This window comes from Danio rerio, chromosome 1, assembly GCF_049306965.1.
Source record: "Danio rerio strain Tuebingen ecotype United States chromosome 1, GRCz12tu, whole genome shotgun sequence".
Lineage (NCBI taxonomy): Eukaryota > Metazoa > Chordata > Actinopteri > Cypriniformes > Danionidae > Danio > Danio rerio.
In genome coordinates, this window is record NC_133176.1 from 12,179,822 (window position 1) to 12,205,759 (window position 25,938).

The 25,938-nt window shown below is 33.7% G+C and overlaps 1 protein-coding gene across 3 annotated transcripts; it reads right to left on the reverse strand.

Annotated features, from left to right (window-relative positions):
* Positions 1–1,913: 1,913 nt before the first annotated feature.
* cfap221 (cilia and flagella associated protein 221) lies at positions 1,914–25,763 on the reverse strand. Of its 3 annotated transcripts, none has more exons than XM_002660374.7 (25): positions 25,724–25,763; positions 24,791–24,956; positions 24,557–24,657; positions 24,147–24,233; positions 22,978–23,073; positions 22,790–22,890; positions 21,646–21,749; positions 21,016–21,175; positions 18,631–18,748; positions 17,856–17,985; positions 14,961–15,063; positions 13,407–13,494; positions 13,241–13,324; positions 11,031–11,126; positions 10,768–10,858; positions 9,284–9,381; positions 9,009–9,089; positions 8,432–8,539; positions 8,176–8,346; positions 6,526–6,681; positions 6,178–6,278; positions 6,023–6,103; positions 5,826–5,936; positions 2,886–2,933; positions 1,914–2,680 (listed from the first exon to the last, which is right to left on the reverse strand). In XM_002660374.7, the coding sequence occupies exons 2-25, from the start codon at positions 24,918–24,920 to the stop codon at positions 2,587–2,589; spliced, it is 2,538 nt and encodes an 845-aa protein (XP_002660420.3). In that variant the 5' UTR covers positions 24,921–24,956; positions 25,724–25,763; the 3' UTR covers positions 1,914–2,586. The 3 variants fall into 3 exon arrangements, 1 of the variants encoding a protein (XP_002660420.3); XR_012405472.1 differs by having other exon boundaries at positions 2,531–2,680; positions 2,886–3,156; XR_012405471.1 differs by having other exon boundaries at positions 2,531–2,680; positions 2,886–3,207; positions 3,573–5,936.
* Positions 25,764–25,938: the final 175 nt, after the last annotated feature.

Sequence of the window (25,938 nt, forward strand, 5' to 3'; positions counted from 1 at the left end):
GAAGCCTGCACTTTCTTACATTCGACGTCTGAATTTTATTTTGTCATGTTGAGGAAAATAGCTGCCAAAAAACTTCAGTTTTCCAGTAAAAAAAAAAACACAATTGATAACTGGACAAATCAGGGTTATTTCACATATTGATTTGTTAACTCTGCTGAGATTAAAACATTGGTCTTGTGTTGTCTTAATATAAATATAAAGATGAATAAATATTGTTAAAAAATATATATCAAACACTATTATTTTAGATTTTAAAGTATTGTCATTTCTAAAATAAACCCAGAAATTGAACCTATTTGTGACAGAAGCCGACAAGCTCCATCCTTTGTCCAAAGTAAATTTCTTTTTGGATATAAATTTCAACTCAAACTCTGATATTTGTCTTCTAAAAAATGAACCATGTCCTTTAGTGGCACTGTTTGGACTTAATCCTGCAAATGTATTTCTGTCATCTTTGCAGTCAATTGTATATAATTGCTAAAAGAATTACACTACTGAACTGGAAAAACCCTTCTTTGCCCAACTACTTTCTTTGGATGAATGACTTGTTGCAGTTTATTCAAACAGAGAAAATTAGATATACAATTAATGGCAAAACAGAAGATTTCTATACAGTTTGGCAACCTTTTTTGTTGTATTTTTAAAAATAATTTATGTAACCTGTCCTTCATATCTAATCCTGTCTGTATCTGTCTTGCTTTTGAATGATAAAAACTTGTCCAGGAGTGTATTAGGAAGAAATTGTCTGACATTTAACAGTAATGGCAAGAATTAGTAGACTGTCTGCTTAATATATGCTGATTCTGCTCCTTCAACAGACATTTAACTGACTATAAGAAACGTTGCAAGAACATGTCAACTTACACTAACCCTAAGTCCAATCTAACCGTTCACTTATTTTGTAATGAGAATTAGTTGCAATGTAACTTAAATCCAACAAACGGACCATCCAAATAAAGTGTGACCACAGTAATGGATTACTTGGATGTCATTTGTTAATGTATTACTATTATATATATATATATATATATATATATATATATATATATATATATATATATATATATATATATATATATATATATATATATATATATATATATATAATGTGTTTAATCACCACCCAACATTTTTTACTTCAATATTGTGAAATTAATGTAATATGGTTTTACTTTCCCTCACTTGTAATAACTCTCTGATTGAGAATTGGCAATAAAAAGAGTTAAACTGAATTATCTAGTAAAATATTATGTAATGTCATCATGGCAAAGATAAAATAAATCATTTATTAAAAAATGAGTTATTAAAAACTATTATGTTTAAAAATATGTTTAAAAAAATTCTCTCCGTTAAACAGAAATTGGGGAAAAAATAAATAGGGGGCTAATAATTCAGAGGGTTTAATAATTCTGATTTCAACAGTTTATTTTACTCACATTATCATGAATCGTAAATCCCTTTAAAAACTCCCTGCTAAAAAACTCCCTGGTCTTGCTGGTTTCAATACTAGTCTTGATGCTGGTAGTGCTGGTCTCAATGCTGTTCAAGACCAGCACTGAAACCAGCAAGACCAGAAAAACCAGCATAAAAACCAACAAGACCAACATTGGAACCAGCATACCAGCATCAAAACATACCTTACCAGCCTATGCTGTTTTTAATTATTTTTTTTTAAGCAGAGCTACCACTACCAAATCGACTTCACTTCTCAGCATAAATAAGATTTCAATTTGAAAATAAATATACAATTATTTCCCAGAGATGGGTTGCAGCTGGAAGGGCTTCCGCTGTGTAAAACAGATGCTGGATAAGTTGGTGGTGCATTCCGCACTGGCGACCCCTGATTAATATAGCGACTAAGCTGAAAAGAAAATAAATGATGAATGAATAATAAGAACATTTCTTGGCAAATATAGGCAATATGTTTTGGTTCATTTCAATTAAAATATAAAATTAAATACAGATAAAATCAAAACATTGCAAAAATAAAATACAAACTTCAAAGTTTCAACTTTTTTTGCATTGTTTATGTTTCACTTGACTTTTTTCTATTCCCCCTACGTATTAATTTGGGTGTACTAATTTTTTGTACTATGATCTATTGTTATTTTCTTTTTGGCTTTGGTGACTAATCTAATATATATGCACAAATATATTACAACTGTATCAAATCTTTTGTTTTTAAATCAATTATGCACACAATTTGTTTTCTATGGTCTTGCTTTTGTAACAATGCACAGATAAATCTACTTATAAAATGTCATGTCTACAGTAAACTTTTACTATAAAGTATACAGAATGATAAATGAATTGAGTCAAAAAAAAACATAAAAAAGAAGCAACCTGACCATAAAAGCCAGTTTATGAAGGTACAGCTGCTGAGTTTCATGTGTCAGACACTTAATGCCATCTGGTGGCTTGTCACTGTATTTTGCTCAAGTCTGCACATTTACCTGAGCTGGCACTCTCCATTTCACTGTTTTGTGCTTTTGCTAACAATTACTAAAGCATAAGGAACACGGCATATTTTCTACATTTTATTTTATAATAAAACTGCTATTTATGGTCACATGATGAGGCCCATCTTCATTTTCCAGTAGATTTGAAGTCTTTGAATCTATTCAGCACTCTTGCTCTCAGTTTGGTGAGTGTCGACTCCGGCAGCTGCCCGTGTGTGTCTCTGAGATAAACAAATCAAGAGAGGAAGAAACTTTAACGTTATCTGGTACCTATATGAAAAGGCAATGGTGGACTCAACTTCCTCTATGTGCTAGAGAAGCAGAACAAATAAAGAACTGCAAATAAATAATTGTTTTATAGCTTCACTAGTTACACAGTTTATATGAGAAGCTTCAACACACCAAATCAGAAGTGATGCTTCTCACCTTGTGGTTATTTCTGCAGATATGGGTCTTGCTGCTGGAGTTGTGGGACTTGAAAAAGAGATTAACTTTGTTTTTATGACAGTTATAAAGCACAAGACAATCAACATGAATGAACACACTGTAAAGTTTCAGGATTGACAACCACACGTGAAGAATTAGTTCACCCAAATTGGAAAATAGATATAAGATATATATAACAGATATTAATAACTCACCCAGATATTAATAACTCACCCTCATGTCATTTCAATCCCCTGAGGCATTGGCTTATCTTTGGAACAAAAATGAAGTTATTTTAAATTAAACCGAGAGCTCCCTCATCCTCCATGAAGGGCAAGGGTCCCAAAATCATTGGCGAAACATGTGATTTCATTTGTTCAATTGTAATTAGGCTCCAAGGAGATTTTTGTTTGCCAAAAAAGACTGTAAAAATGGCTTTGTTAGCCAATGTTTTCTGCATCAGATCAGGGTGGGCATATACTTCATGCAATATGACAAAAACAAAGTTGTTTTCACAGTTTTTTGGCACACAAAAGTGTTCTTGGAGCTTCGTATGTTTACAGTTGATTCACCAAAGTCAAATAGGATGTTTTGACAATGTTTTTGGATCCTTTTCTGGACTTTTGCTGTCTATGGAGGATGAGAGAGCTCTCAGATTTCATCTAAAATAACTTTTGGTTCTAAGACGAACGAATGTCTCGGGATTGGAACAAAGTGAGAGTGAGTAATTACCGGTAAGTGTATCTTTTGGTCATTAGATTTTCATTTTAGAAAAGGATATTTAAAAACTAAAAACAAGCTTTTTTATTTTCATTTTAAAATTCAGAAATTATTTGATTTTCATTTTTTATTTCGAACAACAAAAAATAAAATCACCAGGAAACAAAAATGAATAAAGGCTTGTATTTTCACGCTGTGAAACCAGATAGGCTGACTCAATCACAGTGACGCAATGCTACCACACACAGGCTAGCCTACAATAGGCTATTATTTTTTTCCACTTAATAATGTTATAAAAGGTATTATCTTGTGATAACGGGATTTTGTTAAGACATTTTTTTTTCGTATTTCACCTCATATTTCAATATTCGTTTTTGAATTTCAAAGCAAACATAAAAAAAAAAACAGATCGTTTATTTTTTAAATATTAATTTCTAAAATGAAAATCCAATGACCAAAAGATACACTGACCAATTACCGTAATAACAGAATTTCCATTTTTGGGTCCTTTAAAAACATTAAATCCCATAAAAATGATCAATTCCTGTGATAAACTTAGTTTATTGGCAGCTCACATGTTTGGTATGCGGTATTCTTGACCCAATAAATTTTACAGCAACTCATGATTTATCAAGTTCTCTACTTTTAACCGAGCCAACATCGACAGAGACATTATATTTTATATTTGAAAAGCTGTTTGACAAAAGGCTCTTGAACTGCTGCCATGCCCACTTACCATATTGTTTTAGGACTTGGCTCAAAAAGTGATTAAGTAGGCAGATGCGTGTCTTTTTGTTTATATCTTATTATCATTATTTAGGGCCTCTAGAAGTCTAAGACTGACACTAGTGCCACCTTGTGTAGCTTTAGCTTTGCCTGTCGAGTTCAGACTGCAGGATTTTCAAAGTAGTAGCATCACAGATGTTTTTACGCTTTTTACGACCAGATGGGCTAAACTCTAAAACAATTCAATATTGTTAAACTGCTGACCACCAATTTAGTGTGTCCCAGGCATTAAACAAAACATATGAAGTTTAATGATGTTTCAGACATCAATGCAAATGGCTGTCCCCAAAAAATAGTAAGGCATAGAGGCAATTTTAAAGTGCTTTTGAAATGTGCACTTTTATTCGATGTTTACGGTGGCCGAGAGAGCTTAACACGCTGCAATTTAAGAAAGCACATGCAATTACAAAAAACACCAGCAAATAAAGAAACGTTCTTTATCAATATGACAGCATACGAGTTGCAAATTGGTCACAACACAAACAACTGAAGAAACGCGCTGCAAATTGGTCACAACACAAACAACTGAAGAAACGAGCTGCAAATTGGTCACAACATTTGCAAATATCCACAAAACACAACCGAAATGTCTCAAGGGGACCCAAAAACATGACGGACCCTGCTGAGATATGGATGTGTTATGTTGTGTAATCAGGATATTAAACTAAACGAAAAACAACTCACCTTTCATAGACCACCAATCACTTCAGTGAGCAACAGTCACAGCATAACAACATCCATATCTCAGCAGGGTCCATGTTTTTGGGTTACCTAGAAACATTTCTGTTGTGTTATGTGGATATTTGCACTTGTGACCAGTTTGCAGCTCGTTTCTTCAGTTCTGTGTGTCGTGACCAATTTGCAACACGTGTGCTGTCAAATTGATGAAGATCGTTTCTTTATTTGCTGGTGTTTTTTGTAATTGCATGTACTTTCTTAAATTGCATCTCGGTAAGCTCTCTCGGTCACCGTAGATGTTTGACGCAAACTCAACTGAAAAATGAGGGTAGGACATAGTGTAGCTCCACCCCTTTTATTAAAACAGCCAATAGCGTTTTGTTTAATCATCACTCTGCCGGTGGGAGTGGTTGAGCTCAAGCGCATCAAATGAGGAGAGAAGGGGGTGGGGCATGTCAGATACTAGAGAGCTTTTGATTGGTCACAATGTGATGCGAAACTGAAGTATGAGGTGACGTAAATAAAACCGAATGAAAACACACTACACGCTTTACATATTTATATCAGTTTTATATCTCCGTAACATGAATTTTGTTATTGTTTTGGTGAGCAATAGCTTATAAAGATCCTAAAATCGAACAATACTAATACTACATCTAAAAATTTTATTTTCATTTCATGAGACCTTTAAGTCATCAACTTTGACAGTAGTGTGTATGTTGCTTATTACTTTATAACACATAGTACTGTACCAACCTATTGCCTTCAACTGGTTCCTGTTTAACAGACGTGGCTGAAGATCTTTCAGACAGACTGAACTCTGCTTCAACCATCTCTGGAGTGAGACGGAGCTCCGAGCTCTCAGACCTGGCAGAGAAATCACACTGTCACCGATCAGTCACAAACAATCAAGATGGAGGGTTTATTCAAGCTGGTGGCTAATCTATATTTACACTCCAGACTGAATCTCATCTCTGATATTGTCGGGCAGATTCTGAAGCACTGGAGGAGCCTCCATAGGCAGCATGTCAGACCTGTATAAAAGAGTTTTGAAAGAGCTTAGACTTGTTTTATTGTGTGTGGAAATTTTTGTGAGTGTGATACGTACATGTGTGGGATGCAGTCGATTTTTAGAGTCGAAATATTGGATAAACTTTTCAATGCCATAGAGGGAAACTTCTTCCATGTCATAATCCCTTTGATTATATCCTATACATAATGAATAATTACAGAATGAAGGTATTTCAAAGTATAGTGGAACATTATTAAACAAAAAATTCTAGTCCTGGATTCACAGCAATACAATATATAGTACAAGTTGTGATGTAAAACTTTCATTTAAATCCCTAGTTTAAAATTGATATATAATAAATAGTATACAGTGTATAAAAAAGGTATAGCAACGCTGAGTTAAAATGTTTATATGCAAAATGTCTCATGTAAGTTGTGGACAAACCTGTCTATCTAGAACTTTCTTCTTTGTTGTATTGTCCACACCTCTGACATTGGCGCTAGTGATGGTGTATCGAGGCAGCGGACACAAATAAAAGTCCAGGTCAGTCTCCAGGTAAAGCGGAGCTGCTTTGAAGGCATGAACATGAGGAGCAGGATTCTACAAAGACAACATCTATTATTTAAGCAACGTAAGGCCGACCCATGTTCAAACATGTCTGAATTAAATACTAAATTCTGATGTAAAAAAAAGAATACAAAAGTAAAACAATGTGCTACAGTTAAATACAAATACGAAATGTGAATTTGTACAGTATAGTTTTGGTCCAATATTATTATTATACACTCACCGGCCACTTTATTAGGTACACCTGTCCAAATGCTTGTTAATGCAAATTTCTAATCAGCCAATCAGATGGCAGCAACTCAATGCATTTAGGCATGTAGACATGGTCAAAACGATCTGCTGCAGTTTAAACCAAGCATCAGAATGAGGATGAAAGGTGATTTAAGTGACTTTGAACATAGCATGGTTGTTGGTGCCTGTCTGGTCTGAGTATTTCAGAAACTGCTGATCTACTGCATGATCTCTGAACACACAACATGCCAATCCTTGAGGTGGATGGGCTACAGCAGCTAAAGACCACACCAGATGCCACTCCTGTTACCCAAGAACAGGAAACTGAGGCAACAAATCACACAGGCTCACCAAAGTTGGACCATAGAACATTTGAAAAACGTTGCCTGGTTTGATGAGTCTCGATTTCTGCTGCAACATTTGGATGGTAGGGTCAGAATTTGGCATCAACAACATGAAAGCATGGATCCATAATGCTTTGTATCAACGGTTCAGGCTTGTGGTGGTGGTGTATTGATGTTGGGGATATTAGCTTGGCACACTTTTGGATTATAAGTACAAATTGAGCAGCGTCAACATCACAGCCTACCTGAAAATTATTGCTGACCATGTCCATCCCTTAATGACCACAGTGTACCCATCTTCTGATCGCTACTTCCAGCAGGATAACGTGCCGTTTCATAAAGCATAAATTTGAGACTGGTTTCTTGAATGTGTCACTGAGTTCACTGTACTCAAATGGCCTTTACAGTCACCAGATCTCAATCCAATAGAGCCCTTTTGGGTTGTGGTGGAATGGGAGATTCACATCATGGATGTGCAGCCGGCAAATCTGCAGGCACTGCGTGATGCTATCATGTCAATATGGACCAAAAACTCTGAGGAATATTTCCAGAACCTTGTTGAATCTATGCCACAAAGGATTAAGGCACTCCTAAAAACAAAAGGGGGTCCAACCTGGTACTAGTAAGTATTAGGTGTACCTAATAAAGTGGCCGGTGAGTGTCATTTGAGAAAAAAAATAATTATATATTATTATTATTGAAACTTGTGCTTTTTTTTCACAATTCCAATATTTTACATTCATTTTTTATTTTAGTTTTAGATTTAAAAAGAATGATTTCAACTAAATCAGCTGAAATAAAATGAGTTTCACTTTTTAATATTTTATGTCTATTGTTTTTATTTTATTTCTAGAAACTAAAGCTTTACTTTTAATGATTTCGTATTTAGATTTAGCTAACATTAATAGCATAAGAATGCTGTAATGATAATATCTGGCTCAATAAAACATACAAAGATCCGTAAAGGGTGAGCTCTGGGTGGTTTTAGGAGTGTTTCAGGTGCACAGAAACTGAGGGTGGGATTTAAACTCAGATCTGCTCTATCATCTTCCTGTGGGTTTTTCTCTTCCTCATCCTCACTGAGATCTACAGATGTACATGTCACCACAGGAAACAGCTCGTCCTGTAAAGACATGAAATTCATATTGGCTTTTGAATTCAAACAAATAACAGTTAATACATTTTTAAGAATGATACATGTAGTTTACCTGTGCTCCAGTGCGTAAAGGCCTACTCAGCTCAGGAGGAATATATGATGCTGCTGCTTCATAGGCAGATAATGGCTGATAACCCATCAGTCTGTATTGCTGGGGCACCTGAAGAATAAACACATACACACTTCATTCCAATTAATATTTCATAATATGCTCAAAAGCATTGACAAATGCCATTGAAATTACCAAAGCTCTAGTTTTATTTATTCTCTTAAATATGGATGTCAAACAGTTTGGATACTAACATATCAAAACTAACATACTTGACATATCTTCTGTATTGTGACAAATAATCATAGGAATTTTACAATACAATAATATTACTATAGGGTTGTGTCAACTACTGTATGCACTATTTGGATTTTATTAATAGACTACATGTGGTATTTTCAAAAGATTTTCCCACACACAACAAATTTTTGTGTATATTCTACTAAAATGTAGACATGACATTGCATGACATTTCAAGCAAAAATCTCCCACTTGCTGGAATTTTAACCCCAAAAATTACAAGACAAAAATCCCTATCATATGTTCAATGAATGGGAAAAACATTGTCTTCTTCCCGTACTTTTAGAGTGAACAATGGAGTCCTGAGTTTCATATCTGCTTCAGGCGTTTTTGCAGGAACGTGACGAAATGCTTTCGCAGCCTGAAAACCACAAATGATGGCATCAAATCACACATCTCTAATGCTGAACTGAAACTTTATTTGGAAACATTTAACCAAAACAAAATGTATGTTATATTTACAGCAAATAAAAACATGAACTCTGGTTAACTTGGTTGACAATTATAAAGCATGCTATAAACAGTTATACACAATAACTATAAGCAAACGCTCACAGGTTTGTCAGCCTGGTCTTCAGATATAAAGGTTTTGAAGGAGAAGGGTCTGATTTTTTCTGGAGTAAGTATAAAAAGGCAGGACTTCTCATCCAGATCTAAACAAAACAACACAAACACATGTTAAAAAATATCTATTTGTGTGTGTGATATGGCAGGTAATTCTAATTATACATAACAGAATTAAAGGTTTAGTGTAGGTGTGTTATATATATATATATATATATATATATATATATATATATATATATATATATATATATATATATATATATATATATATATATATATATACATACATATACACACACACACACACACACACACACACACACACATATATATATATATATATATATACATATATGAGCAATTCCAGTGTTATATGACATTTGCAGTAAAAACTCAAAACATAAATTCACATAAAAAGTATATGTTAACATTATATTGAAACACCTGTTTATATTTTACAAAACAACTAGCCGCAGAGTTATGGAAGCAGAAAAATATCAATCTGTAGACTCTTTTAATATTTTAAATGGGAAAAATAAACATGCGTTATGGATGTGACAAAAGAAGTCTACGAGTTTACAATATACTAAATACCTTGTAGAAATTCTGTGAATTAAACTGCATAACCCAAAATAATTCATAATAATAAAAAGGATAAGAGTCAGCTCTCTATAGAACAAACATGATTAATTTTATTTTATTTGACATTTTTGCTTTTATGAAGGAAAAGCTTCATGATGGATGTGACACTTTTTCGTTATGGATGTGACCCATGTGAAATTTCCACTTGTGTGACTTCAAATATAATAGTTTGAAAGGTATATATACATCCACACTCAATGGCTACTTTATTAGATACACCTGTCCACATTCTCATTAACACAAATTTCAGCCAATCACACGGCAGCAACTCAATTTAGGCATGTAGACATGGTCAAGATAATCTGCTGAAGTTCAAAACGAGCATCAGAATGGGGAAAAAAGGGGAATTAAGTGATTTTGAACATGGCATATGTGTTGGTGACAGACGGGCTGGTCTGAGTATTTCAGAAACTGCTGATCAACTGGTACTTTCACGCACAACCATCTCTAGGGTTTACAGAGAATGATCTGAAAAAAGAAAACAAGGTGTACCTAATAAAGTGGCCGGTGAGTATGTATATAGCCTCTTACGTTCTTCCAGGATTATTTGACCAAACTGAACTTAAAAAAATTTAATGTAAAAATATTTTTTAACATTATCATGGTCAAAACATTACTGCATCCTTCAGAAATCATTATAAAATGCTGATTTTCTGCTCAAGACACATTTATCATCATACTTGCCATATTTTAGTTTGTATTCTATAATTCTATACTTAAAATAGACATTTTACACAATGGAAAACAACCTTAAAGTCATTTCTTTCACCAATTTAAGATACTCTTTCTGAATCCAAGCATTAACTCCTTTAGACAAAATCTATACTCACCTGATTCATTGTTTCCCTGCTGACTCCTAGTTTTGCGAACAAGCTCTCTCAGAGACACCAGCCTCTTGTTCATCCGACATTGAAGAACAACCTCAATTTAACCCAACAAGGTGTAACATTATTACACTTATTAGTACAGTAAAGCTTTTTATTATCAAGCAACAGATAATCAACAGAGTGAGAGGTAAACAACCACAGTAATAATGTGCTAAATAATAGAGCAATGTCAACAAAACTCCATTACATTATTAGAGTTATTATACCTTGCGAGCAGCCTGCTGAAAGAGTCTGAGCGCTCTCTGTCTGACCTCCAGCTGGCCAGTTCCATAGCGGCTGAAAACAGCAGTGCATGCTGGGACCTATAACAGAGAGTTACTAAATAAGTTTAAAACACATCAACCTTTCCATACTGACTAATAAGTGGTATGTCAAATTTAAAACAGTGTATCCAGTGCAGATGCAATTTCATTAAATGAGTCTGTCATAGATTCATGCTTACTCAAAAGCAAGTGTTTTCATGCTATCATGAACGTACATATTTACAATATATGTAAATCTGGACTATATTAAAGGTACACTAAAGGTTTTTAGGAAATACGATTATTTTACAAGTCACCTAAAGTTATACAGTTGAGTTTTAGTATTGTGGAATCCATTCAGCCAATCTCTGGGTCTGGCGAGAGCACTTTTAGCTTAGCTTAGCATAAATTATTGAATTGTATTAGACCGTTAGCATCTAGCTAAAAAATGTCAGGAAATTGCTTAGATATTTTTCCTATATAAAGCTTGACTATTTTGTAGTTACATTGATATATTATGCAGCCCTTTTACCTAGTCACCTCGGGGGACCATTTTGAGGCGCTGTGTAATATTATTGTGCCTGCTGTAGCCATGGTCCGGCAGTAAAATTCCTTTATTATTACGCTGGAATGAGAGTATAGTTCCTAGCCATAGTGATCTAGTAGGTCTTAGTAGACGATTTAACTTCAGAAGAATTGAGCTTTAAAAAGAAACTTTATTGAAACCTTTTTTGACATGTTTAAGTGCGATGCTAATGGTCTAATCTGTTTTAATGATTTATGCTAAGCTAAAAGTGTTCCTGCAAGACCCAGAGATGACCTGAATCGATTAAAAAATGGTAAAACTCAACTGTTTAACTCAAGAGGAGTTGGAAAATTTGCCTATTTCCAAAAAAAGTGGAGATACCACACATATATATACAGTTGAAGCCCCTCTGAATTATTAGCCCCCCTGTTAATTTTTCCCCCAATTTCTGTTTATCGGAGAGACAACTTTTTCAACAGATTTTTAAACATAATAGTTTTAATAACTCATCTCTAATAACTGATTTATTTTGTCTTTGCCATGATGACAGTACAGAATATTTTACTAAATATTTTTCAAGACACTTTTATACAGCTTAAAGTGACATTTAAAGGCTTAATAAGGTTAATTAGGTTAACTAGGCAGATTAAGGTGATTAGGCAAGTTATTGTATAACGATGTTTTTCTTCTGTAGAATATCGAAAAAATATATAGCTAAAGAGGCTAATAATTTTGACCTTAAAATGTTTTTTTTTTATTTTTTATTAAAAACTGCTTTTATACTAGCCAAAATAAAACTAATAAGACTTTCTCCAGAAGAAAAAAATGTATAGGACATACTGGGCAAATGTCCTTGCTCTGTTAAACATCATTTGGGAAATATTTAAAAAATAATAATTCGAAGGGGGGCTAATAATTCTGACTTCAACTGTAAATATGTATATAGAGTAAAGCCCAAAGTTATTGAAACCCCAAATTCTAACTTTATATATATATATTTTCTTCTTCTTCTTCTTCTTCTTTTTATTTAATCGTATAATTTGCAAAGTTATAAAACCAACACAACCAATGATTTTTGAACTTTGCATGGTTTAGACAATACCTTGTGCTTTTTACAGCTGACGTAAAAGAGAACTTAGCTCAATACTCATGTGGCGTGCCGTCTGAAAGTCGGCTTTCTGTCTTCTGAGTGTGTTTCTGCTTCCACCCAAAAAGGGGAATTTACATGCAAGGTGTAATAAATGATTCATGAGCTATTTTGAGCTTAAATTTCACAAATTCTGGGAACACCTGAGACTTATATTACATATTCCCATCAAGCAACTTTCTGTTTAATAGAGGTCTAAAACTAAACATCGACCATCAGTGAAATTTTAATAGGCATCTAACAATAATCCATCAATAAACAAGTCAACAAATACACAGATTAGACAGACTTCACATGTGTAGTCATTCATTCCTCTCTTTTTCTCAGATTTTTACTGGCAATCCAAATGTATCCTTGTTTTAGCCATTTATGTTTACATGTCTAGATATTAGATGCCTTTTAATAAGATCCTACTGAATGATACATGTTATAAACCTGATTTTTAAAATTAATGAAATAAGGTAATACATTCCAAAATGTTGGTATTACACTTCTGTGTACCTGTCCAACATGACGCAAAACTCTCCGTGAGAAAAGTTTAGTTGAAGGTCTGGAAATAGCCACTGACTCACCACTGTATTTTAGCTGAAACACAGATAAAAAGCATTGGAGCACTGAGTGGAAATAATGTGACACAAAATGTTTAACAAAATGTTCTCTGGCTTACTTTGTATACAGCAACTGCCTCATCTTGCTCCTTCAAAATTTTAAGTTTTAGTTCCGTTGAACACGGATCATCACCCAAATCAACTTGCCTAAATATAGAACACACAAGTATTAGGGTTTTCCAGTTCACCCAAAATGACAGTCACTATGTTATATAATCACATAAAGTTAGGTCCATAAACATTTGGACATCTACACAGTTCTAACATTTTTGGCTCTGTACACCAACACAGTGGATTTGCAATGAATCGAACCATATGTGCTTTAACTGCAGGCTGCCAGCTTTAATTTGAGGGTATTAACATTCAAATTATTCCCAGAGATGGGTTGCGGCTAGAAGGGCATCCGCTGCGTAAAAACTTGCTGGATAAGTCGGCGGTTCATTCCGCTGTGGCCACCCCAGATGTATAAAGGGACTAAGCCGACAAGAAAATAAATTAATGAATGAACATCTAAATCAGATGAATGCTGTAGAAATTACAACAGTTTGCATATGTGCCTCACACTTGTTAAGGGTCCAAAGGTAATTGGAAATAATATTAATCTTAAATCAAAGCACAGTTCAATGAGTTCCGAAGCATTTGGCTTAATATGATTAGAAAATATTGCCTGAAACACTTCAGAATTCATCCTGCTGCTTTTGTCAGCAGTCACATCATCAATAAATACAAGAGAACAAGTGCCATTGATAGCCCTTGTTGTCAGCACCATGTCACTACTACCACCAGGGTCACAAGCAGTTCCTTTATTTTCTTCTCTTCCTATCCCAAGTTGATCTTGATCTCATCTGTCCATAGGATGTTGTTCCAGCACTGTGAAGGCTTTTTTAGAACTCTAATATGGCCTTCCTGTTTTTGAGGCTCACTAATGGTTTATATTTTGTGGTGAACCCTCTGTGTTCACTCTGATGTAGTCTTCTCTTGATTGTTAACTCTGACACACATACACCTACTCCTAAGGAGGGTTCTTGATCCTGCCAACTGTTGTTAAGGGTGTTTTCTTTACCAGGGAAAGAATTCTTTGATCGTCCACCAGAGTTGTTTTCCGTGGACCTCCGGGTCTTTTGATGTTGCTAAGCTCACTGGTCCGTTCTTTCTTTTTAAGAATGTTCCAAACTGCTATCTCTTTGATGAGTTATCTCTCAGTGAGAGCTCTTTGTATCTCATCTTGAGAGTTCACAGTAACAGATTGCAAATGCAAATAGCACACTTGAAATGAACTCTGGACTTTTTATCTGCTCATCGTAATTGGGAAAATGAGGTAATATCACACACCTGGCCATGGAACAGCTTAGAAGCCAACTATCCAATTACTTTTGGACCCTTAACAAGTGGGAGGCATATATGCAGACTGTTGTAATTCCTACAGCGTTCACCTGATTTGGATGTAAATACCCTCAAAATACCCACAGTCTGCAGCTAAAGCTTGATTGTTTCATTTCAAATCGATTGTGTTTGTGTATAGAGCCAAAAATGTTAGAATCGTGTCGATGTCCAAATATTTAGAATAGTGTTGATGTCCAAATATTTATGGACCTAACTGTATATCAACACACCATCGAATAGAATTGCCTTTCTCCTCCTTTTGTTGGACCCTCTTTAAAAACGCAGCTTCCTTCATTTCTCTTGTTTGATCTGCAACCTTGGTATAAGACATGGCTTCAAGAAATAAAACATACAAGCATCTCACATTAAAAAAACAACTTTGATTTGTGGTCATATCAATTCATATTGGATTACTTGCATGTTGCTCTCCAAACTGTGTCAGTTTGATCTGAAATTTGATTAAATTCTTCAAACTGAATTCTGTATATACTGTATATTTCAGCCACAATGGTGGGTCTAAAATTCAAGGACATCATACACCCTGCGGTAGGTAGCTACAAAATGTTGCTGAGAGTTGAGCAAAAAAATAAAAAATACTTTTTCATCTCTACTGCTGTGATCAGATTCTACTAGAATTACGTGATGACACTGGTGAGGGCAGCACAAAATAAAGTGGTACGTACAGTATGAGCTATAGAATGACCTCAAGAAAAAAACGCCTCTGTAAAAGCCCATTTTCATTTTCATTTTCATTTTCATGTTGGGTGACTTGTAAAAGGGGCATGTAATTCGTAGACTATAAAATGGGGCTCTTCTTATTGTTATATAAACTTCACTCTGCTGACGGGACCAGATAAGATCAGCAGCAATTTTCCATGCTGGTTCGGGCTTGTTTTTGTTTTATAGTGCAGGTCTGATGCTGGTAGACCACCATAATCCCCATAACAGTGGTGGATGAAGTAATAGTACAGAAGGCCTAATAAAATATTGCTCTGGTTAAAATTTAGTATGAATTTAAGTATGAAGACAGTTGAATTTGAATATACGTAGGTATTAAAAAGTACTGATTGATTGGCTGATTTAAAGTTTGTGTGAATCTAAATTTACCATGTATTTTTCATTTTACAAGCGCATATTGTTGTTTTTTTCAAAACAACTAATCCATGCAAGTTAAACCACTGAAGATATAAAATGTTTGTAATATTTAATCAAAGTCTGACCACTTGCTTCCATGTTTAGAGCGGCTGTCCTTCTCTGTTGACATCAGTTTGATGGCTTCGGTTACAGTAGTCTTAACCACACTCCTCTTATTGTTAATTTGCTACAAGTGAATGATGCGCAAAAAGAAAGTCCCGCCCTCTACTCAATATTCCATTTAAGGAAAGTAAGTACTGTACATTAGCATACTGAAATCATAGTCTCAGCAATGTCTGGTTCACGTGGGCTTCAATTAATGATTTACGTGTGTAAACAAGTGAAAATAACAAAACATATCATATAACCTAGTAGTAAGTCTAGGTAGCATACAGTTACAGATAGATGCCTATAAATGTTGTGCAATAGCATTTAAACTCAATCATTTACATTACTTTTTCAACTATTTGAATTTTAGGATGTGATTAAGCAGAAGATCCTGTGAAACCTTTTTTTACAGTGAATTTAGAAAAGTTTAGCATGTTCAATCTGCAAAAAATGTACAATTTTGTGACTTAATATTCAAGCTAAATTATTAAATGTAATTTTTGTGATACTACAACAATTATTAATATGTTTATATTACTGTGAGGGGTAGGATTAGGGTTGGGGTAGGCGTTAATAAAATGCAATGTAATGGGTAATTTAATTAATAATATGAATAATAATCCGCATAATAATTATTTTTACATTACTCTGATTGGTTGGGTTTAGGGTTGGATATAGGTACATGTTAATAAAATAGAATGAATGCATAATTTAATAAACAATATAAATAATTCTTATTAACCGGCAGCAGCTATATCTCTTCTTGCAATAACCATATATAAAAAAAATATCAAAATGTGTATAAACTGTATATACATATGTATAAATACGGCAGTAGGTCCGTTGAAACCTTAAGTTAAGCAAAAATTGAGCCCTAAAAGGCAAAATATATTTATTATGTAACTTAATATTCAAGTTAAATTATTAAATTACATTTTTGTTACACTACAACTATTATTAATATGTTTATAGTACTGTGAGGGGTAGGATTAGGGTTGGTTATAGGGTAGGCGTTAATAAAATGCAATGTAATGGGTAATTTAATTAATAATATAAATAATACTTAGTATAATAACTATTTTTACATTAATGTGATTGGTTGGGTACGATTAGACCTTGATAAAATACAATGAATGAGTAATTTAATAAACAATATAACATATAACAATATAACAGCTGTATCCCTTCACGCAATTATACATATATACACACAGTTAAAGTCAGAATTATTATCCCCCCCTTTAAGTTTCTTTTTCTTTTTTAAATATTTCCCAAATACTGTATGACAGAACAAGGACATTTTCACAGTATGTCTTTTGTTTCAGCTAGAATAAAAGCAGTTTTAAATAAAAAATAAATAAAAAAAACATTTTAAGGTCAAAATATTAGACCCCTAAGCTATATTTTTTCGATAGTCTAAAGAACAAACCATTGTTACATACAATAACTTGCCTAATTTCCCTAACCTGCCTAGTTAACCTGATTAACCGTTAAATGTTGTTTTAAGCTATAAAGAAGTGTCTTGAAAATATGCAGTAAAATATGATTTACTGTCATCATGGCAAAGATAAAATAAATCAGTTATTAAAAATGAGGTATTAAAACTGTTATGTTTAGAAATGTGTTGAAAAAAAAAATCTTCTCCACGTTAAACAGAATTTGGGGAGAAAAAAAATAAACAGGGGGGGCTAATAATTCTGACTTCAACTGTATGTGTATGTAAATACTGGTCTTTAAAGTTACCAAATCTAGTTGCAACATCTAGTAAGAAAATCAGCATTCCAGCATGTTGATACTGCAGCCTTTGCCAAACTTTAATTTCCTGGCTTTTCGTTTTTAACATGCACCTCAGAGGCACTGTGGATGAAAAATGGTGTTCTTACCCTCCCGGAGGTCCTTAAATCTCATTTTGTCTTGTGGCTGGAGAAGCATTTTAACCAGTCCGGCGTGAGTGCTGACATCTGTGGTGGAAACCTGGAGTTGTGGAACAGGTTTGGTCTTCTTTTTGCTGCCCTATAGGAGTAAAAACAGATAAAAGTGATCGTACAGATGATGAATCAAATATTAATTTTCCACTATTGTTTTCATTTTCATTATAATTACCACCAACGCTCATTTACATGAAGAGTCGCTAAAAATAAAACAGATATACAGTCATTGCAATATAGAAATTGCACACTTGAAACAAATTTCCAGCTAAAAGCTTTGCTGGCCTATGAATGTAATTCCATATATGCATTTCCCACATTTGATGGCTGACAGGGCATGCGGTCAATTCAAATTCAATTCCGTAAGCTTGGTGTAAACAATAAAATTACATTTGTAATTCAATCTCACACAAACCACTCTGCTACTGCTTTTTAATGGGCCAAAATGAAATTGAGCCTCAGCTAATTCACATTCCTGCATCTGTACAGCTCAAAGCCATTCAGACCCTGTTGAAAAAAGTCTTTTCTGTTTTTGGTAATGGCTGACTTTCACAGTTAGAAAATACTATACTGGGTATCCAGTATTTTCGCTGGTGAACAACAGGATGGTTTGTCTGCTCCTCCACCAAACCAATGTTAAAATGCATGTTGAAGCTGATCATTTGAGAACACGGGTTGGTATGGTTGAATGTATGCTTGAATTACTAAATACAATAATAAATTTTCTAACCTTATCCAAGTAGGGAGTCATTTTAAGCTTAGGATGGGATGTTAGGGTCGGATATTTTCCATAAGTCTTCTGCTCGTCAGCAAAATCGTCTTCCTCGTCACCATTTCCATCCGGCTTACTGAGACACAGAGAAATAACAATGCCAATAATGTTAGTATTATCTGAAATAGCATTTGAACTCAAATATTTGCATTACTTATTCATCATTTTAATTTTTAAGCTGTGATCAAGCAGTAGGTCTTGTGCAACTGTGGTTTACAGTAAATTTAGAAAAGCTAAGCATGTCCAATTGGTAAAAATGAGCCCTAAAAGGCAAAATTATTTATTATGTAACTTATTATGCAAGTTAAAATATTAACTGTCATTTTTCTGCAAAAAAAAAAAAGAATGTTCAACAGAATGTTCTGAGGTGTTGCATGCTTTGTCTGATGGAGCTCAAATAAAAAAGAGGCTACAAATTATTGCATGTGCTACATACAGTATATCAGCGTTTTTTGGATGAGTTGCAACCCAAAAGTGGTTTTGTGATGTGCAGCGTTTCTTTTAATTGACGTGTGTGAAAGCTATTGATGCTTCTGTCAGATGTGGTTCAAGAGAAAGTGCCTGGGAAAAACATGCTGTCCTAAATAATACAAGCTGATTTACATAGAACATGAAAAGCAGTATTTGAGTTTCAGTCAGCATACTTATGCATTACTTTATGTTATTTTTTTAGCACAAATAAAGTGTAAGTAGTGTGTCCATTTTGAAAATTCCAAAAGAAAAGCCCCCTTTAAATACACCTGGACGATGCACTTATTTATGGTAAAAATTTGGAATGTGAGTGAAATGTTGGACACTTCAACTGGATGCAATCAACGGTCTCAGTTTAGTTATATAGTCTGCAATAGATTACTTTTGACTACAAATATAAATGTCAAAAATGTGGGGGCTCATACCACTTTATTAAATTTATTGTATTAATAGAAACTAAACTGTATTTGCTATTTAATAGCTTCTCCTTGCATATTATTATTAATAATAGTCATATTATTTTAGCTTATACAACCCCAAATCAGAAAAAGAAAGGTCAAATACGTGAAAAAAAAAAATTGAAATGTTTAAGAACAATGTTCAACAAAGAAAGATAGTAAGACATTTGGAAATTTCTCCTACAACCTTGTATAACATCATTAAAAAATTCAAGGAATTTCAGTGCATGGAGGACAAGTGCGCAAACCTAAACTGAACAACCGTTATCTCTGATCCCTTATCAAAAATCCTCATTTATCAAGAAGCAATATCACCACAAAGGCTCAGGATTACTTTGGCAAACCTTTGTCAAGTACCATAATATGTAGTTATATCCACAAATGCCACTGAAAACTGTACTGTGCTAAAAGGAAGTCTTATGTTAACAGTTTCCATAAGCACCGTCTACTTCTCTGGGCTCTAAGTAAATTTTCAAATCGAAGTAAATTTAAAAATCACTATATATATATATATATATATATATATATATATATATATATATATATATATATATATATATATATATATATATATATATATATATATATATATATATATAGTACAGTGGTACTTGTGTGTATGTGTCAATCTTTGATGTAGTATAAGTTTGAAAGCATTTCTCCAGCTGAGAACTAGTCCCCTCCACCAATATTGGCACTCTTGGTAAATATGAGCAAAGAAGGCTGAAAAAAATGTCGTTGTTGTTTGACCTTTTGCTCAAAATGATAACAAAATGTCTCTCTCTTTTTTCATCTTTTTCTCTGTCTGTCTCAGTCTGTCTATCAATGAGAATAAAAACTTGTAAACGCATCCCAGTTTTATTAAAAAACAAGTATCATTGATAATCACAGGTGTGCCCTAGTTATTAGCACCTCTATGAGTTCAAATGAGCAAACTATTTTTAAAGAATATTCTCAAATATATCTTTTCATAATACACTGGTAACAACTGAAATTGTTATGAATTTGCTAGTAAAAGGAAGTGTGAATATATTGAGTAAAAGATCAAAAGGTTAATCTATAAAGAACACTTTTCACAGCCTAATTTTTATATAAATAAAGTTTGTGTGAATATATTTTATACTAATATCAGTGAAGAGCACTGCATAAATTATATTTACTCAACCACATACATCCGTTTATCTGTCAGGAGACTACTCTTATCATTTAAACCAGATGGGTTATAAAGGCATAAAATTCACCAGTAACAATTGTCACTAATTATAACTTAATGATCTCACAGATGAGTGTTTGAAAAATACCTTATAAGGGCTTTTAATGCAGTTCAGCCAATCAGAAAAAGTGAGTTATTTAAGCGCTTTTAGTTTTCTGCATTGCTATTGCACAGCAATTATTAATTTGTCAGTGGTATTACCTAAGCAGCAGGTATGGTGTTGAAGAGCCCGTCACAGTCCAGATGACAGGTTTAGAGTTGAACTGAGAGATGATCAGCTGCAGTGTGATGTCCGCAGTTCCATACCGCAAAGGGGTAAATGTCACTTTCAACACAGTCTTTCCATTTGCAGGAATGATCCCTGATTAATAGAAAGATAACACTTGTACAGTACAAGTCTAGTACTGGTATACATTTGATCACTAATTATTATATCAGTGTTTAATTAACAGCCTTCTAGAAAACTTGATTCTGGTTGGTCAGTCATGAACAAGGTATGTTATTCCCCAATAACATACCAGTAAAACTAATAGCACAAGCTCGTATGGGTGCAACAAATAATCATCATCAAATTATTATAGCTAAAAACAATATTTTATGTATAATTGCTTAGTTTTGTGGCAAGTAATATTTGAATTTTGAGATTTGAAATTTCTAGATGGCCTGTGTTATTTAGTGGTTGTTATCTAGGAAGAACATACATTAGAATGTTGCAACTGACCAATCAAAACCAAGAATTTCAGACAGATGTATAATAATCTGCGATAACAACTGGCTAGAAGTACATTATACCTAACAGTAGTTATGTGGAATATGAAGGAATTCTGTTACCTGAAAGTGGTCTAACAGTAAAGGCCTTATGAGGCTGAAGGCAGTGCACTTGGAACTCAAAGTCTACTGGACAACTGCAGCTTAGTGGAATCACATGAGTTGTACTATAAAAGCAATAGAAAATGAAAGAGTAATGTTTAGGGATGCACGATATATTGGCGGCCATATTGATATCGGCTGATAAATGCTATTTTTGATGTTAACATTATCGGTCTGACAAGGAAAAAATTATATATTATTTCTGATGTTTAAAGCTGCTTTTTCGTTGTTTCACAGATTTTGGTAAATGTTCAGTGACTTGGATTCTTTATGGATGCATTATTTATTAAATTTTTTGTCAGGCAGTAGATTTTATTTAAGAGCATTTAGAAAAGTGTATTTTATTAATAAAGTTCAGAGATTACTTTTATGAAGCTAAGGTTTTAAAATAAAATCAGAAGTTCACTCCATGTTTTTGTTTGTTTTTATGCAATCATTCATAAAAATTAGAAATATTTATATTTATCAGCTAATAGGGCCAGACCGAATCTGCGGACGGTTTTTGCTATGTCTGCAGAAAATTTTGGTAAAAATCTGCAGATTTCTGCGGAATTATTTTGGGAGTATAATAACTTAAACCTTAATATGTGAAATAAAAAGTAATACCTTTTAAACTTCTATTTAATGTTTAAATTGCAAATCTAATTAGATTCACTTTATTTGGTAAACAAAGCAAGTCTCTCATATATTATATCTACTAAAAGACAGAAAATATGACTTTACAAACTGCATTGTACATCAATCAGATGAACATTTTCATATTAGTCAATAATATTACTGTAATTAATTTAAAAACAGAATGAATATAGATTTACACACATTAACTCAATATAATAAACAGAATTAATAATGGGCTAAAAATCTGCAGTAATCTGCGGAATTCTGCGGAAAATCTGCGGAATTCTGTGCGCGCAGATTCCGTGTGGGCCTAGTTGTCGGCCTCCAAATCTAATGAGTTATTGGTTATCGGTATCGGTCAAAAAATCTACATGGGTGCATCCCTGGTAATATTTAGACTTTTTCCTTTGTGAATCACCTGAAAGAAACAAATCCCAGTTATATAACCTGTAATATGCTGTAATATGATGATTACTGTAAACTGTACCTCTGTCCAAGCGGCACTGGGGGAAGACTAATGTGAGATGGGATGTGAAGGTCATTGATAACAGGATATGCATGAACGGGAACCAGTAAGTTCTCTTCTCCCTTAAAACAACACAACAGACACATCAACACTGTTTGGCCACTTTTTGAATTTGCATCTGCAAACAACAGCCAAACCCATGTTTTTACCTTGCCATGAATCCTAATGTTATCAGAAAAGTAACGCCACTCGTCTGGTCGAAAAAACACTGTAACAGTGTAAGCAAGACCCGGGACTAGTCGGCACTGCATTTAAAATAAGGAAAAAGCAATCAATTTTACAATCTTAATGTTCTTTAGACAAGCCTTATTTTTGTTCATGCAAGATCTTATTGAATAAAAAAATACTTAACACATCTATAATGAAATATAGAAAGAGTGGGGGAAAAGTATTGAACATGTCACCATTTGTCTCAGAAAACATATTTTTAAAGGTGCTGTTGATTTGAAATTTTCCCCAGATGTTGGTAACAACCAAAACAATTCATATATGCAAAGAAAATAAAACTAATTAGTGTACAAATTAAGTTATGTGTAAAAAAAAAATCAAATGACACAGGAAAAAAGTATTGAACACATGATAAAAGTGAGTTGTAGAAAGGCAGTGAAAGCCCATAGAGAAGCCGAAATCTCTCATTAGTTCTTCAGCAACCCTCTGACCTTCATCATTGTAAATGAATATTAGCTGCTTCAGTACAACATCTACATTAGCAGGATGATGAAGAGGGAACCAGAGTGGACATTTCAACGAGACAATGATCCAAAACAGTCAATGAAACTCTCAAATGCTTTCAGAGAAAGAAAATCAAGCTGTAGAATGGCCCAGCCATTAACCTGACTTAAATCCAATAGAAAATACAAAAATAAAGATCAGTTTGGATAGACAAAATCCACAGAGCCATCAAGATCTTTACACTCTGTTGAAGTCTTGACTTTTTCTCCATATAAGAGGCATCTTTAAGCTGCCATCACCAAAAAAATAAGCCATTCATATAGTAGTATATTGTATAATATATGTTTCAGTAGTTTAGTACTTTATTCTTGTGTCATTTTATTGTTATCACACAGAACTCATTTTTCATTTTTTTGTTTGTTTTGTTTTATTTTAATGTTCGTATTATTTGGGTTTTTGCAAAAATCTGGTTCAATTCCATGTCAACAGCTCCTTTAGAAATATTATTCCCAGGAAAAAAAACATGACATGTTGAATACTTTCCCCCATTGATATAATGAAATGAGACAAAATAAACTAAATATTAGTAACTAAAAATATCAGTAACATTAAAGTATGCTGAAAAACAGATTGTGAAATGGGTTACCTTTTTGGTGTACTTTATTTGGAATTCCTTTGTCTGAGGTGGTAAAATGTGGACACTCAGCACGTCCGAGGAAACATTGACAAGTTTCTTTAAAAAAAATAAATGTTTTTTTTTATTACATCACACTTCCTCCAATATTTTTCCCCTTCTGAAAGGTTTCTTTCAGTTACAACTGTTTAAGGTGTTTCCTCTTTGACCACAGAGTACTATCAGTGGATAACTGGCCATGTGTGTCAGAAAATGGAGTTTCCGGTGAGGTCTTTAGAATGACTGAATATTTGTTTCAGATCAATGACACAAATAATAAGTCACATTATATTACCATTGCATGAGTCATGTTAACATTCCACATAAGATTTAACATAAAAAAATGTATTCAGTTTTTAAGAAGAATGATAAGAAAAACCAACCAGGATCTTCTTATAATCTTTTCCTACTTCAAAGCCACTGAAATGCAGTTCTGATGGCTCGGCCTGAACTACACTGTTACTCTTCAATGTGGTAAACACCTCTGAAAGAAACATTAAAACACAATTATAAAAGATGATATAGTTTGTCAGTCTAAAACGATGCAGGTTATGTACTTTCTCAAAAAGCTATAATGTTTAAGAAATAAACATCAGACAAGGTAATAATGGTTCTACTTGTTTCCAAAAGGTGATTGGGGACAGTTGCAATCGTTCTGGTGTCCTCCAGCAGTTGGCTTAGAGGAAGTAGGTTTTTCCTCTTTACAGTCTTGGAGAACGTCTCAGGGGCAGAATGAACCACCTCCATCCCATCTAGATCCTGATCACAACAACTAATCTAAACCTGTGAGCAGGTAGTTGACATATTAACCTACAACATCAGTGTAAAACTCAGTGCTTTGTATTGTACTAACGTTACCTTAAATTATTAACAGTTTTTAAATTAGAATTGTATGTACAGGCACTTTTATAAGCTCATGATGTGAGACATCATGGAATACTTAAGAGTATTTAAAGGCATTTAACATAAAGCAGGCTTGATAGTCTTAAATGTTCAATTGTCCATGTTAGTTATATATCCCACTGCAAAAAAATATCCTTGGTTTTTATTGTGGTAGAAGTGTAGTAACCTAAAAGTAAAGGATGTAATAAGAAGTCATATTTTTGGTTTGTTTTTGAGTGAGATTGATTAACGTTACCATTTGTATAACCACAGCATTACTACAAATACGTTAACGTAACATGGTTAAACAACTTTAACGTTAGTGTATTAGTTAGTAGTTTTATGTAAAACCATGATTAATTTTCGTAAGAGAATTCAAATCGATTCTTTATTATTTCAAAGCTTTGTATATTATAAAGGTCCCATCTCTTCTCAGCTTTAGATATTCAATATACATGAACGATTTTCATATTACAGCAAATAACGGGAGAGGGACGATTGAAAGGAAGTCTAGGGCTGATGTGCGTTAGTAAACCACGTAACGTCGTCGACGTTAGTGTTTTACTCGATATACTTTGGTTAATTCATTCATGTTGTTTGTTTGTTTGTTAAATCGTTTTATGATTAAAAGAACACTTGAAAACTCGCTTGAATCTCAAACAACGTACCTGTTGATCCTCCATTGGAGTCACGTCAACAATACCCGTCACTATAACAACAAGAGACGCTGAGCTTTAAAGGGATAGTTCACCCAAAATAAAAATCTACACCGTTCACTCAACCTTTGCCACAAACCGAACCCGTTATGAGTTTCTCTCTTCTGTTGAACAAAAAAGAAGATATTTTGAAGAAAGCATAAAACCTGTAACTATTAACATTTATA